The following is a 15,978-nucleotide window of genomic DNA, read 5'->3' on the forward strand; positions in this document are numbered from 1 at the left end:
CTTAGGGAGTATTTTAATCGTGTATTCCTATATTGCGTATTTTACTTATTGTGGGGGTGGTTTGGAATGTAACCCTCTCAATGGAAGGGGGTTTACTGTCTCCTCTGAATTTTTTTTAATCTTTTGCTCTTGGAAAAAATAGGACTTTATTCCAGTAATATGATTTTTGTTCTTGTGAGAGAAAAAAATCCCTGACTTCATTCATGCAAATAATGTCACAATCTTATCAGAGCTTTTAATTGTGCCAATACTAAGGTAGGGAGGATTAATTGGTTGATTACCGTATGTTTGTTTTATTGGTGCGCTGGTATGCTTATGTAAATGTGCACGTAATTTATTACCCCACTTTGAAAACCCCAACTATAGAGTTTCACTATTGGGATGTTTTAATGTTTTGTTCAGTGAAAGAATGCAGCTTCTGAATCTGGAATAGAGACCAAATAAGTAAAAGAGGAAAATAAGGAGGATTGGAAGCTTCTTTAAACTCGCCAAACACGTTCATTGAGGTGGAAATAATCCCCCCCCCTTACACACACACACACACACCCTTACTTTCATTCTTTTATTTTTCGGCAAGGATCAGAGGCAGCCTGGGTGGGGGAGAAGCAGCATTTCTCCAGTTGGAAAAAAAAAAAGAGAGAAAGAAAGCGTTAGATGTGATCAAGCGCCAACGCACGGATGGAGGCTTACAGAGGAAGTGGTGGCAGTGAAAGTTTTTGGGCGGGAGGATGCACGGACCGTTATTGCAGAAGCAGGAAGGGAGGCGTGAAGAAGGGGGAGCGCAGGGTTCTCAACCGCCGTGCTTAAAATGTAAATTCCGCCTCAGACCCAAGACGATGGTCCCCTCTTTTCATTTGTGTACACGCCATAGCCATGGAAACCCCGCTGAGAGCCATTGAAATGTGTCCAGTCTGCGCCGCTATCCTGATGCACACTCCTCTTCTACTTTGTTCTACTGTTTACATCTTGAGTGTTTTCAAGCAGGTGTACGACGATTACCTAAGACATTGGCTGTGTTTGTAATCATTTAATTATTTCTTATTTCCTAATCACTATACAGAAATCCCACCTCCGGGTTTGCGATGCCGCTATTTGTGTTCTGTTATTTTTTTGTACAGTTAATAACTTAATTTTGTTCTGCCTTCCATTTATTTTTGGTGTAATTCCACTGTGGACCACTTGATGGCACACTATTTAGTTTGACATGGTTTAAATTTGAAAGAAGAATGAAAACAGGATGTATTTAAGTTCAGCCTAATTTTTGCTGAACATTAGTGAACGTCAAATCCTCTTCGATCCTGCTTTTTACGCCTACAGAATGCAACAGCTGTTAGTTATTTTTCTTTATTAAAAACACATTAATAAAAAACTCACACTCGTCTGTGGATTGTACCATCATGTGACAAAAGAGGCGACAAAAAGAGATGGAAAGGAAACATCTATAGCACAGAAAGAGAGCGCCTGCTGGTGAATTTTGAATCACAAGGAGCTTGAATAGCACAAGGTCAAGGGTCAAGCTGGCTCTTTTTAGAAAGAGTGGTGGAGGAGGGGGTTCAAGTTATTGTGATAGAAAAGTTATTTTGGGGGTTGGGTAGTGTGTGAGACAGACTCCCCTTTGTCTCTGGGCTTTCTTGGTCAGGGGCAACTTTCACTTGTTCCCTCTTTCTCCCAAATCTTCAGCGGGGCTGAATAGTGAAGTGAAAGGGAAAATAGAGACCTCATAGTGTTTGGTGTTGTTAATCAACATGCAGATTTCAGATTTGGAGCCAAGTGGTTTTGTTTATGGTGAGAATACGTGTGTAAACTTTTGGGTCCATCGGTCATATTTGATTGTGAAACATAGATAAAAAGTAAGGGTTAAATATGTCAAATGTTTTATTTAATATAAAATCATACCTGTTAATTTTAAAATTTAATTAAATGAATTATAATTATATTATGTTCAAAATGTATATTTTTTATTATAAATTAATAAAACATTAAATGTATATGTATTTTTTTTAAATTTACAATAAACCAACTTACAAATTATTTAATTATTTATTATTATTTAAAAAATACAAACAATTAAATGCATTTTGATTAACCAAATAGTCAAACTTAATAAAAAAATTATGGGTCATCAAATTTGTACTTTCCTTTATTTACAATTAATGTAATTATATTATTAGTAAATTTGCTCAATGGGCCGGATTAAAGAACAGAGGGGGCCGTACTTGGCCCGCGGACCACACTTTACCTAACCGCTGGTTTCCACACTCACATTCCTTCACACCCCCACACCATCTTGTTTTTTTCCCCCCCAGGCTTCAGCGGGCACCTTTGCCAGATCGATATCGACGAATGTGCCAGCACGCCGTGCAAAAATGGCGCTAAGTGCACAGACGGGCCCAACAAGTACACCTGCGAGTGCACCGAAGGTATATCTATCTATCTATCTATCTATCTATCTATCTATCTATCTATCTATCTATCTATCTATCTATCTATCTATCTATCTATCTATCTATCTATCTATCTATCTATCTATCTATCTATCTATCTATCTATCTATCTCTAGCTAGGAATGAATGTGTGAGTCAAGGTATTCAACTGTATCAAACAGGCTACACTGGGCGGCACTGCGAAACGGACGTGGACGAGTGCGACTCGGACCCATGCCACTACGGCTCATGCGTGGACGGCCTGGCCTCCTTCAGCTGCCTTTGCCACCCGGGTTACACGGGCCGGCTGTGCGAGACCAACATCAACGAGTGTCTCAGCCAGCCGTGCAGAAACGGCGGCGTCTGCCAAGACCGGGAAAACGCGTACACCTGCAACTGCCCTACGGGAACCACCGGTAGGAAGATCAATGGAGTTGTTGTTTTTTTCTTTGGGGTGACTGGATGTGTTTTGTTTTGTTCTTTTTCTCTGGCAGGAATCAACTGTGAAATCAACATTGATGACTGCAAGAGCAACCCGTGTGACTACGGGACCTGCATTGACAAGATCAACGGCTATGAGTGTGCCTGCAAGCCCGGATACACTGGTGAGAAACTTGTGCATTTAAAGGGGACGTCTAAAAATTTCCCAAGGATCAATAATTACGTCAATTCAATAGAATAGAATGCCTTCATTTATCAAATGAAATTACTTTTCACCCCCTTTATTTCAGCAGCTATTTGAGAAAATAGGGTTCGTTATTTGTCAGATAGAGATCCGAGATCATTGATAGAATGCATCAAAAGCATCCGTGTGACTTGACACCGGACCAAAGCGTTGATTTAAGATGGGCTGTCTGAGTGATGAGATGACCAGTTGGCAAAACCCGGTGCATTTTTCGGAAAGTCGAACTGCGGCGAGAGGAGGCCGACAGTTGGCGGGCGAGCCAGCACGCTCCTCCGAGGCTGCAATGGTGTCGATTTCCCGCTCCACCCTGTCCCCAACCTGCCGCTGTTCGGACATGCAAGCTGCCCTCCCGCACAAAGACGACGCACACAAACACACATCCCGTTGTGCACAGTGTCACTGGGGATTTGAGCAGAAGAAAAGATTCAGTGAAAGATTCCTGAAAGTTGAGCTTTTAAAAGCTCGGAAAGCCCGTCCTGGAATTAAAGCCAAATGGCCTTCTTTTGTATCGTGAATGGCGGCGACGCTTCAAGTCGCCGACAAAAGGAGCCGAAACGGCAAACCAGGGCTGGCGGCCCTAAATGGTCGTCAAATAACATCCGTGACTTTTCTTTCTTTTTTTTTTTAAATCAAATTTTCAATTTTCCCTTTTTCCGATTTCACCTGATGCCACACAAACTTTGAAATATTTTTTCCCGCATTAATTTGCACACACAGTAATAATAAAAAGTTTTTTCTTAAAAGAAAATCAGTGCTACAAACTATGTACTGGATTTGTCCTTTCTGTCTTCCAGGCACCATGTGTAACATCAACATAGACGAGTGCGCCATCAACCCGTGCCACAACGGCGGCACGTGTATCGACGGCATCAACCGCTTCACCTGCGTGTGTCCCGAGGGCTACCACGACGCCACCTGCTTCTCGCAGGTCAACGAGTGTCTCAGCAACCCCTGCGTCCACGGGAACTGCGAGGACAAGGTCAACGGGTGAGGCCCCACAAAGACAGCATCTGTATTTTCATCTGGGACGGCAGCACTTCATCACCAGGCCGCCAAATTATACTCGTCAATTGAACAGTGGAACCACACCCGGCTGCGAATAGTGAAAAAAATGCTAAAAGTTATTGACCTACCTACCACCTCAGTACATTTGTGGGAAAAATAAGATCATGTTCTATATTTGTATGAAAGAGCAATCAAAAATATCTTAAAACATTTGTGCGTCTAATTAAGGCACTGCTGTCTTTCATTTCAGCTACAAATGCCTATGCGACTCCGGCTGGACTGGCAAAAACTGCGACATCAACAACAACGAATGCGAGTCTAACCCGTGCATGAACGGCGGCACGTGCAAGGACATGACCAGCGGCTACGTGTGCACCTGTCGCATGGGCTTCACCGGTCAGTGTGTCTCCTCATACATACACAGTACAGAGTCCATTCTGTTGAGTTAAAACAGTTCTGAGGTGTCAAAGTTGGAAGTAAATTGACTAACTAAGCCACTCAGCCTCATCAGTATTTTGGGAACGCCTCAAAAAGGAGTAGTTGACATTCTTGGAAATTTTCATGGCTTTAACTCATTTTGCCATTCAGCTAAGTTTAGGCCAAATTAAGTTCACCTGTAAAGATTAAAGTGCGTTTTTGGTTCAACTTGAAATTGCACCCACAAGTTGAACATTCTAACTTTTAGTGAGTATTGTATGTGGCTCAGTAATTATAATGTAAAGACATTAACAGTGTGCACATCGGGAATGCTGTATTTCATTTTGGCTCCTTCTGGTGTGTGCGAGTTGACCACCAGGGGCAGTATAACGCAGTCATGCAGACAAACGAAGAAGAGTTTCATAACTACTGTGACTCAGTAAGTTGCAGTAGTACAGTGGAACCCCGCTATTTGTGGGGGATTGGCACCATGCTGGCCCGCGACTAGCAAAAATTTACGTTCAAAAATTTAAACCCTTAAAATTCTTGAGAAAATGGGGCTAATTCTCCATTCAGCATTTTCCATGACATCCCAAAATATTATTTAAAAAAAATTAAGAGGCATAGAAAAAAAACACATTAGCGAATAGTGGAATCAAGTAAGGGTCCACTCTATTTGTTGTTATTTTTGGTTTGTTTAAATATACAAAGTCTAATTCTATTTGTTTCACGTTTAGTTAAGCTATTCCTAAGATAATAATGATTATTATATTTACTATTAAAACGTCAAGTTTGTTCATCTTTGTGTTTTGCAACCACAGGACCGAACTGTCAAACCAACATCAACGAATGTGCCTCGAACCCCTGCCTCAACCAGGGCACGTGTATCGACGACGTGGCAGGCTACAAGTGCAACTGCGTCCTGCCTTATACGGGTACAAAATATTACTTGCCGCTTTGGCGTCCCTCTGCAGTTTCCCACTGTTTGTCTTCTTTGATGAACTATTGGCCAATAGGGACGGGAAAATATGCCACAAATTCTACAAGCTTTCCAGTACAAGTTCAGCAACAAGACTTTCCTTTCCAGCCCTTCTGGCCTCCCATGATACAAGCATCCCTGCAAAATATTTTTCATGTCATATCTTATTTCAATTGGAGTCATCTTTTTGGAAAAATCCACACAGAACCAAAAAGTCTTCGTTTTCTTGGGTGGGAACAGGGCGCTCCGCACATTTCCTGTTTGCCTGCTTTCCCGTTTCACAGCAGCAGCAAATGTCCTCACAATGGCCGGAAGCCGTTGCCCCGCTTCCTGTCGGAGACGTGCCTTGTGGAAACAGATAGGGAAACGTCTCCACTGGGCTTCTAATAGTGACGGAACCCGCAGAAAATCCTGCGATAGCACTGATTGAAAGATGGGCCTCTTTTGACGAGTTATCTCCCGAGTTCATGACTCCTTAAACGATGTCACGCACTTCAGCAGCGCTTGTGATCAGCCACTCTGGCTAGCGCTTTACCAGCATTAGTGGCCAATCAAACAATTTCATTTGACACACTTTTGTTGTTGGAAAATTGTTTTTATTATATAATTGACATCGCAATGTAGTAGGATGCAACTTTATAATCACAAAGCGGGGAAACAACACTGCTTCATTTTTCTCAGACAGTCGCCGAGATCTGGTAATAATATCATACGATTTATGACTTACTGACTTACGTTTACTCCACATTGGTAGAGTTTTGTGACTTTGTTGTAGGGAACTCTTAACTCATTTGCTCCCAAAAATATATAAATACATTCTATTTTCAGTCTTTTTTTGTGTCCAAAAGCCCCTATCCAGCCTGTTCTCCATGTTTCTCCCCCCTAACACACCTGATTCATGATCAGAATCGCTATCAGGCTTCTGCAAAGCTTGCTGATGAGCTGATCATTAGATTCAGCTGTGCTGTAGGAGGGAAACATGGAAAACAGGCTGGATAGGGGCTCTCAAGGACCGAACTTGAGCACCCCTGTGCTAGAGCATACGGAAAGCTTTGATGCAGCCTCTGAACTGAAGAGAACGCTTGAAGCAATGGTAGTTATTACAAAAACGGCCAGTAGGTGGCAGCAGAGCAAAATAGATCAACTAGGGCCAAGTTGAAACAAGCTGTTTCCCCACAAATTTGAAATAGATTTATGAATAATGATGAAACTTAGCTATATTCTAATGCTAATTGCTGCAAAACGGAAACAGAGAGAAATTTTATTTTTTTCCTGATGAAAGAAGAGACTCTAATCTTTCTTTTGGTAGGTTTAATGTTTTTATAGCAATAGAACACAATATTCTGTGGGCCTTGCAAAATCAGTCTAAATACAGTAAAACAGCTGGGAGTGAAGGGGATTGCTTCAGGGAAAATGGCTGAGAGTAAATGAGGTCAATGATAAATGATATTCAGATTACAATGAGTGTTTATGGTTTTAAATCATGGAGCCTGTCCTGGTGAATGACATATGGGAGTCAGCAAATGAGAATGTAGAGTTGGCTGTTGTGTTCTCAGGTTAGTGGCTGTTTGCTAGCTGGCTAACCGTTAGCCAATTTGCATGCTAAGCGCAAATGGCTGTCAGTTGTGGCTGTAGAAGCTGGTGTATGAATGTGTTCATTACCAAATGATTTTGTTAACTTTTGTTCAATAAAGCGTTTGAAAACGTCATAAAACAAAAATCATCAAAAATCATCAAAAATCGTAAGAAAAGATTATGAATTGGAAGTCGGCCATTTTGTTTTGAATCAATCAATTCGGGCAAATTCCAGGGCAGGTGCTTTGGCTAACTCCTACTTAAGAAACTTGTCCAAATTAACCCGAATACGAAACAGGTACACTCGGGTGTGCTCGCAGCTTTAATTCTTATGTTTTTGTGTTCTAGGAGAAAACTGTGAAAGCGTAATGGCCCCTTGCAGTGGCAAACCCTGCAAACATGGAGGAGTGTGTCAGGAGTCGGAGGACTATCAGAGCTTCTCCTGCGTCTGCCCAGAAGGTTGGCAAGGTAAATATTGATGTCAGCCATCTTCCTTTAAGATAGTGACGAAAAATCGAAATTGAAATAATTTAAGGAGTTGCTTTTTTTTAAAACACATTTCCCAATGTTCAAACAAAATGAAAGTGCATTGTCAACCATCTGCCAAAGCATCAGCTGGGGTTATATGAGCCCTAACTATCAAGTCCAATTTAGGCTATTAGAATGTATATGTTCACTTATTGTGGAGTTTCTCCTGACAATCACACTTGAAATATTAATTAAAAAATGGTGCTCATATCAGAAATGTTTTTGTTGACTTTTTACGGACAAGACAGTATGGCTTTGTGCCTTCAGCTTTCTTTTTAACAACGTTGCTGTCTCTTTTTTTTTTTTTTCAGGGCAAACATGCGAGGTGGACATTAAGGAGTGTGTGAAGAATCCCTGCCACAACGGCGCCACCTGCCAGAACACCATGGGAAGTTACCGCTGCGGCTGCAAGCCCGGCTTCATCGGACGAAACTGTGAAACAAACATTGACGACTGCAAGCCTAGTAAGACCTTCAATCTTTACAGTGAACGTTTACAATGTGTTTAAAACTTTTAACACGTTTAAAAGTATCCCAGTTAAAAATGTTTGAGTGATTTTGGAATGTATACCGCACGGTAAAGGTAAACAGGTTCACTGTCACTAAAAAAATCCGCTCTAAAGCAGGACTGGATAGATGAACGGCAATAAAGCAGCGGATGACTGTAATTATTTTCTAATAGTTCCCAAGATAAATCACGATCATACTATGGTCCCTTCCCCCACCGTCAGACCCGTGCAGCAACGGGGGTCTGTGTCAGGACGAGGCCAATGGCTTCCTGTGCACGTGCCAGCCGGGCTTCCGGGGCCCGGCGTGCGACGAGGACATCAACGAGTGCGAGAGCAACCCGTGCAAGAACGGCGCCAACTGCACCGACTGCGTCAACAGCTACACCTGCACCTGCCCGCCCGGCTTCAGCGGCATCCACTGCGAAAACAACACGCCCGACTGCACAGAGAGGTATGCAAGAGTTGAGATTGGTTTTGTCCACTGCTGCCCCCTTTGGTGAATGTTGGAAGTACAAATAATTGGTTACTGTACTTACTAGTATTTTACAGTCTATACATATGTTTACTTAACTCATTCACTGCCATTGACGGCTATAGACGTCAAAAATTAATTTGAACTATTTCTATTTGTTTAACATTTTTTCCCACTTTTGTTAGCAAGAGTATGAAAACCTAGAATTTTTTTTATTGTACATTTTGAACAGATATAAAATTTGTGATTAATCGTGAGTTAACTAGTGAAGTCATGCGATTAATTATGATTTTAAAAAATTATTGCCCGACGCCCCCTAATTTTTAATAATATTTTCTTTAAAAAAAAAGAAGAAGATTATTAAAAATTGTAATAAAATAAAAAAATATACAAAAAAAAAAAGAAGAAGAAAAAAGAAAAGATGATTAAGAATTAGGAGCGTCAGGCGATTAAATTTTTTCGTAATTAATCGCATGACTTTACTAGTTAACTCACGATTATTCACAAATTTTTATATCTGTTCTAAATGTACAATAAAAAAAAAAATCAAAGTTTTCATACTCTTGTTAACAAAAGTGGAAAAAAAGTTAAACTAATAGAAATAGTTAAATACATTTTTGACATCTATAGCCGTCAATGGCAGTGAATGAGTAAAATACAGGAGTCCAATCAGTATTTTTTTTACACAAATATATGTACTTCTACCAAACTGTGAGTACCTTGCAACCTTTTTTCCAAAACGGTGCCTCTTTTTACCCACAGCTCCTGCTTCAATGGCGGCACATGCGTGGACGGCATCAACGCCTTCACGTGTCTGTGCCCGTCCGGCTTCACTGGCAGCTACTGTCAGCACGACATCAACGAGTGCGACTCCCGGCCCTGCCTCCACGGCGGCACCTGCCAGGACAGCTACGGCACCTACAAGTGCGTGTGTCCGCACGGCTACACGGGACTCAATTGTCAGGTAAGAAATAGCCTTGAAATAATGTTGTTTGGAATATTAATGTTAGGTGAATATTATAGTCATATTAAATGTGGGTGTGACATGTTAATTATAAGGTTACCTGTGGCATTATTAAGGTTATATGACTCACGTTTTTGTAAATATTTTATTTCATATTTTCATAAATAAATTAAAACTGTTACTTACATAAGCGGCACACTGACTCCTGATTTTCATTTTAAGAATTTGGTGCGCTGGTGCAGCTCGTCACCCTGTAAGAACGGGGGTACCTGCTGGCAAAGGGGCACCGCCTACAGCTGCGAGTGCCAGACCGGCTGGGCGGGCGTCTACTGCGACATACCCAGTGTCTCCTGCGAGGTGGCAGCTAAACAGAGAGGTAAGAAAAAAGGGACTTATTATGGAAAATATATTTTTTTTTAAGGGTGTCAAAATTAGTGCGTTCATTTTGAGTTAATTTAACGTCACACATTTTTTGAAAAGCAGGCACGTCAACCTCAAAATTTTGCAGTATTACATTTAATAATAATGCATATATTTGCGGACACTGTGGTCAAGTTGTATTTTATAATTTAAAAAATGTACAGAATTTCACGTTACTTCATGTTGAAGATTAGATAGCTCTTAATATGAAAAGAAAAATGCACTGAGCTGTCACCGTCTTACAAATGCAATTATGCCATCTAGTGGCAGAAAAATGACCAACACAAGTCAATATCACACTCGTTTTTTAGCGTACAGTACATCTTTTTAATTTCAACTCAGTTTTATGAAACTTAGAAAAAAATATTTTACTGTACATTTTATTGTACATTTAGAACAGATATAAAATTTGTGATTAATCGTGAGTTAACTATTGAAGTCATGCGATTAATTACAATTTTAAAAAATTTATCGCCTGACACCCTTATTTTTATTAATAGCTTTTATTTAAATAGAGTGAAATTACACAAACAAGTCATTGTTTGTGAGTCGTCTACTTCACAAGAGGAGCAGTTTGGCTAATTTACATAATACCGCTTCCAGGCCCATTTTTTTCGACCCAGGCCCAAACTGGCTGAACTTTCGCTATCGTCAAGCAATCAGCTGATAAATAACACATAAATTACGCACAATTGCTCTTGCAACTGATTGTTTATATTGTTAAAGAAGCAATTGTGACACTCAAATAATTCACGGTACTATATATTGTTCAATTTATGTTAAGGGATTTGGTGAAAAAAAATGCTTGTAAGACCTGTAAAAAGTTAAGGAACATTCTAAAAATGAGGCAAAGAGTGTGATGTAATTGTTGATCATGCTCGTATTTAGACATTTTATTTTGAAATTTACAAGTGTCTTCAACAAAAAAGCCGAAGCAGTGGCTGAAGTCGGGCCAAAACTGCTCTCATTGAATGAGAGAGATTAGTTAGCACTATCAACTGTACAGGAAATGTACTTGTGTAATATTGTTGTATGTTGTTGGAAATTGATTTTTGATTTTAATGACTCTCATTTTAAGCTGTCTTTTACATCCGCCCATGGGACTGCCAATGACAATTATCTTAATTTAGCCACCTTGGGCACATTTACATTGTCAAATGTTGATTAATGTGCATTGTCCCTTTCAAATAAATACATTCAAATTCAAACCTGGGACGTATTTTAAATGAAAGTAAACAAACGAAAGATAATGTGTCCTCTTTCCTATTTAAGGGGTGGACGTCGCCAACCTGTGCCGCAACTCAGGCCAGTGTCTGGACGCAGGAAACGTTCACCGCTGCCACTGCCAGCCGGGCTATACGGGAAGCTACTGTGAGGAGCAAGTGGATGAATGCAAACCCAACCCCTGTCAAAATGGGGCCACTTGTTTGGACTTTCTGGGAGGATACACTTGCAAGGTAAGAAATCAGCATTTGAACTCTGTCGCCGTTTTTCTTTTTAACGAGGGTTAGTTGCATAAATACAGATTTGAAATAAATGAATAATCATGTTTGTTAATCATGATGTCAATTTCAATCCAATTTTTCATGATAATTTTTTTCCATAATCGCAGCCTATCAAGACTGTGTTGCACGCAAAAGTTCCGTGTGGCATAGTAAGGAACTATCATAGTCAAACGTGTCCTTGAGGCTAGAACATCAGAACTCATGACACAGTTACAGGTTTTTGTAAATGACTAATTGTTTACCACTCCAACATGAAAGTAGATGAAATACTTTTCTGGAGTTACTGTACTGTAACGACAAGGCTTATTTATAAACAGCCTCCACCTCCAGTAATGCTAATCTCCCCTCGATAAAAAAAGCTCCAGGCCGGCCTTGGCCTGGAAAGAAAAACGCCAGGTAAACAAAAATCCTTGTGTTTCATGTCCGCCATCGATTCAACTCTTCTTCCTCTTCCTCTTCCTCTTCTTCCTCCTCCTCCTCCATCTTGGCGTCGCAGTGCTCGCCAGGCTTCGTAGGGACCAACTGCTCCGACGAGATCAATGAGTGCTTCTCCCAACCGTGCCAGCACGGGGGCACCTGCATTGACCTGATCAATACCTACAAATGCTCCTGTCCCCGGGGAACGCAAGGTCAAAACACCCCCTCCTGCTGTCCTCTTCTCTGTGTCTCTAATTAATTACACTTACGGTTGCAGATGGGGTGAAACGTTTTTGGTGTGTACATTTTCGGAAACTTTCAGCTACATTTTTTTTTTCAAACTTTAGTGGATGCGCTTACAAATAGCATCTATGTGCCAATCAAGGTCATAATAGTTCATGAACACGGATGACATAACTAAATTAAAAAATATATACATATATATAAAAAGAAAAAAGAAGTAAATAAAATCAAAACAAAAATGCTTATATAAAAACGGAAACTAAATAAAACTTCGTCTTAGGTTTATAAATCAAAATAAAGCTATCGGTAACTATGATTTTAGCAAAAATGTCCTTTGTTTTTTGTCATAGTTGATTAATATCATGCATGAGTTTTCGGGGTTCATTTTGAATGTATTTATTTCGTTATTGCCGTACGTCAGTGTAGAAGAGAGAATATCAAACAGTAGTTTGGGAATTGTAGTCCATTTCATTAAACAATACTTACTGACCTTTTTTTTTTTTTATCTTTACACGCATAGGACCGCCCTCTCATTTGAATAACATTTCGTCCTGGCAGTATGGACCAAAACTGCCAAAATAAAAGATAAATAAATGACTAAATAAATAAATGACTAAAAGGGAAATAAAAAATGAATGTAAAAATATAATTCAAAAATTAAATACAAATGTATTTATTTATGTATATATTTGTATTTTGTTGTTTTTATTTCCATTTATTTATTTATTTTTGATTAAATTTTTCAAATTATATATTTTTAATATCCATTTTTATTTTCACTTTTAGTCATTTAGTTATTTATTTAGTCATTTATTTATTTTGAATTTTGGCAGTTTTGGTCCTCCATATGCTCCATCTACTATATATTCCCAAAAAAATTATACTAAGACTAATTAATAAAAAATAAAAAAAAGCATTTCCCAAAAAATTTATAAAAAAATTGCTCTAAAAACTAATTAAAATTACCTGAATTTTGAAAAGCCACTATGAAGTAAAAACTAACTATAATGAAAAATCCAAAACTATTATAATCCTGGTGGCAACTTAACACAGCTAGACAGAACATATTACAATACTTACATTATTTTTTATCCACTGCGAAAGATGGCTGCCATTAAAGATGGCTGAGTCACTTACAGTAGTTGAGTGAACGTTTTCTTTGTTTGTTTGAATGACCGTATTATATTGCCCCCTGGTGGCCACGCACCAGCACGAACAAATTCAACCTAATGCACAAACTGTTTTAATTCTTTACATTCACACCAGGCGTCAACTGCGAGATCAACGTGGACGACTGCATGCCGCTGACCGACCCGCTCACCAAAGAGCCCAAGTGTTTCAACCACGGCAGGTGCGTGGACGGCGTGGGCGGCTACCACTGCCTGTGCCCGCCGGGATACGTGGGCGAGCGCTGCGAGGGCGACGTCAACGAGTGCCTCTCCAACCCGTGCGATCCGCGCGGCACGCACAGCTGCATCCAGCTGGCCAACAACTACCGCTGCGAGTGTCGTACCGGATTCACAGGTACATTTCAGTTAGTCCATGTGTGGGCAAAGTATGGTTTTGGTCTTTAAGAAAATGTTTACATTATCAGTAAAAATAATGATTTTTGTGACTTAAGGTCAGCGCTGTGATGCCGTGTTCGATGGCTGCAAGGGGAAGCCGTGTCGCAACGGGGGGACCTGTGCTGTCGCCAGTAACACCCCGCATGGCTTCATATGCAAATGCCCTCCTGTAAGTGTGCACACACTCAAACAGAGGAAAGCATCTTTTAGATTTGTAGTCAGTGGCGAGCGGTGTAGAGTATTTGGCTGTTGGGCCTTCAGTGGGCAATTACCCGACTTAATCCATCTCTTTAATACCACCATGGTCGTGTTGCAATTACAGTGTTCCCACGCATATTCACAATATGATATTTGCACTGTATTTGTGCTCAGGCCTAAGCCTTGTCTAATATAAGAGTATTGCTTTGGCGCCATCTTGTGGCAATACGGTGCTAAGGAAGTCTGTTGAAGAGCAGGGAGCTGAGAAGCTACTGATGGGATACTGATTAATGCAAAGGGCTACCAATTTTGAACCTTTGAACTTTACTATTTTTTTATTTTTTTAAGACTGTATTGTCATTTATAAATTTACACCAGTCAGGTGTGATAAAAAAAAAGAAAAGAACAGCAGCAAAAAAAATTTGGGTCATCTCACTAGTGATCTCTTTGTACTAGAGCTGGCCCATACAAAAACACAGTCAGGTTTTCCACAGGTCATTAAGAGTCACTACTACTCACGATAACACAATTTAGCAATGATAAATGTGATTAAAAAATAAATAAATAAAAGGATTTGTGGGTACTTGTGAATAATTTTAATTTACAATGAACAAAATGGCCTGGAGTCCACGAGTTGCTTCATGTTCCAAAGCGCAATTGCTCTGAATAAGAAAAAAAAACGTGTCGTTTCGGTCACAAATGTCCAACATGAAACACTAATGCCATCTAGTAGCAGAAAAATTACCTCAGCACAAATTTATGACTTGATGTTTCGCACTCCTTTTAACTGTTTAGTGTATCTTTTAAACTCCAAATAACTATGAATTACTTACTCTAAAATTACTGTACCAATGAAAAGATACATCCACATTTGTATTTAGTAACCATATTTGTCCACTTTTATGTCCATTAACAAGAGTATGAAAAACTTGAAAACACGTTATTGTACAGATAAAACGTGTGATTAACCTCAAATTCACTATGGAAATAAAAAATATAAAATACAATTTAAAAAAAAGTTTTTTTTAAAGCATTAAATTAGATTTGCTAAAACCTGCAGAAACCCTGACAATGCAATTGCACAAAAATGTAAATAAAGTTCATCCTACTCACCAGAGATGCTGACTATTAAATGTTTTAATCTGTGCAAATTGCTACAAATTGTTTTGCTCGTCGAACCTGTCTGGAAAATGTTTTGCTCTGTCCAACCAATCAAAGGACAGAAAAATTCTGATGTCATTGAGGGCTCTGCGAGGACAATTTTCAAATATGCTTGCTTTCAACAGGCCCATTTGCTAATGCAGTTGCTCTTAGTTGGCATGAAGGGATTATACTGTTGGGAAGAAATTAAAATGATATAACGGAACAAGTATTCGACTTAAGGTTGTAAATGTAGCTTCTTCTTAATCCTTTCTGAGTCAGGATCAGGGTTACAGACAGCCCAGCATTGTTTTAATTGCGACTCTTTCCAAACAGACATTCACCGGCTCCACGTGCGAATACAACGCCCACGCTTGCGGCAGCCTCCAGTGCCACAACGGCGGCACCTGCATCTCGGGCCAAAAGAGTCCCAAGTGCCTGTGCACGCCGTCCTTCACGGGGCCCGAGTGCCAGTACCCCAGCGACAGCCCGTGCAAATCCAACCCCTGCTACAACTCGGGCAGGTGCGAGGACACCGTCAAGTCGCCGTACTACCGCTGCGTCTGCCCCGCCAACTTCAACGGCCTCTGGTGCCACATCCTGGACTACAGCTCCCCGGGCGGGCCGGGCCACGACGTGGCGCCGCTGCCGCCGGCGGCGGCGGACGAGGCCTGCGAGATCCCGCAGTGCGAAGAGCGCAAGCACAACCAAGTGTGCGACGTGCTGTGCAACAACCACGCGTGCGGCTGGGACAACGGAGACTGCTCGCTCAACTTCGACGACCCGTGGAAGAACTGCTCGGCCTCGCTGCAGTGTTGGCGCTACTTCAACGACGGCAAGTGCGACTCGCAGTGCGACAACGCCGGGTGCCTCTACGATGGATTTGACTGCCAGAATCTGGAAGGGCAGTGCAAGTAAGTAGGCAATTGCTTCT

The 15,978-nt window shown here is 40.6% G+C and overlaps 1 protein-coding gene across 2 annotated transcripts in view; it reads left to right on the forward strand.

The window, feature by feature from the left end:
* notch1b (notch receptor 1b) overlaps window positions 1-15,978 on the forward strand; it is a 49,766-nt gene that overhangs the window by 21,334 nt on the left and 12,454 nt on the right. For both annotated transcript variants that reach the window (XM_086075938.1, XM_086075937.1), the window contains exons 10-25: window positions 2,307-2,420; window positions 2,606-2,839; window positions 2,918-3,028; window positions 3,903-4,095; window positions 4,364-4,509; window positions 5,352-5,465; window positions 7,433-7,552; window positions 7,924-8,076; window positions 8,343-8,571; window positions 9,355-9,556; window positions 9,779-9,932; window positions 11,249-11,433; window positions 11,978-12,110; window positions 13,408-13,665; window positions 13,763-13,875; window positions 15,381-15,958. In XM_086075938.1, the coding sequence (XP_085932064.1) occupies window positions 2,307-2,420; window positions 2,606-2,839; window positions 2,918-3,028; window positions 3,903-4,095; window positions 4,364-4,509; window positions 5,352-5,465; window positions 7,433-7,552; window positions 7,924-8,076; window positions 8,343-8,571; window positions 9,355-9,556; window positions 9,779-9,932; window positions 11,249-11,433; window positions 11,978-12,110; window positions 13,408-13,665; window positions 13,763-13,875; window positions 15,381-15,958 (3,037 nt within the window). The remainder of the gene's footprint in view (window positions 1-2,306; window positions 2,421-2,605; window positions 2,840-2,917; window positions 3,029-3,902; window positions 4,096-4,363; window positions 4,510-5,351; window positions 5,466-7,432; window positions 7,553-7,923; window positions 8,077-8,342; window positions 8,572-9,354; window positions 9,557-9,778; window positions 9,933-11,248; window positions 11,434-11,977; window positions 12,111-13,407; window positions 13,666-13,762; window positions 13,876-15,380; window positions 15,959-15,978) is intronic.

The sequence above is a fragment of the Leptonotus elevatus genome, chromosome 5, assembly GCF_054856555.1.
Source record: "Leptonotus elevatus isolate MCC_2025b chromosome 5, RoL_Lele_1.0, whole genome shotgun sequence".
NCBI lineage: Eukaryota > Metazoa > Chordata > Actinopteri > Syngnathiformes > Syngnathidae > Leptonotus > Leptonotus elevatus.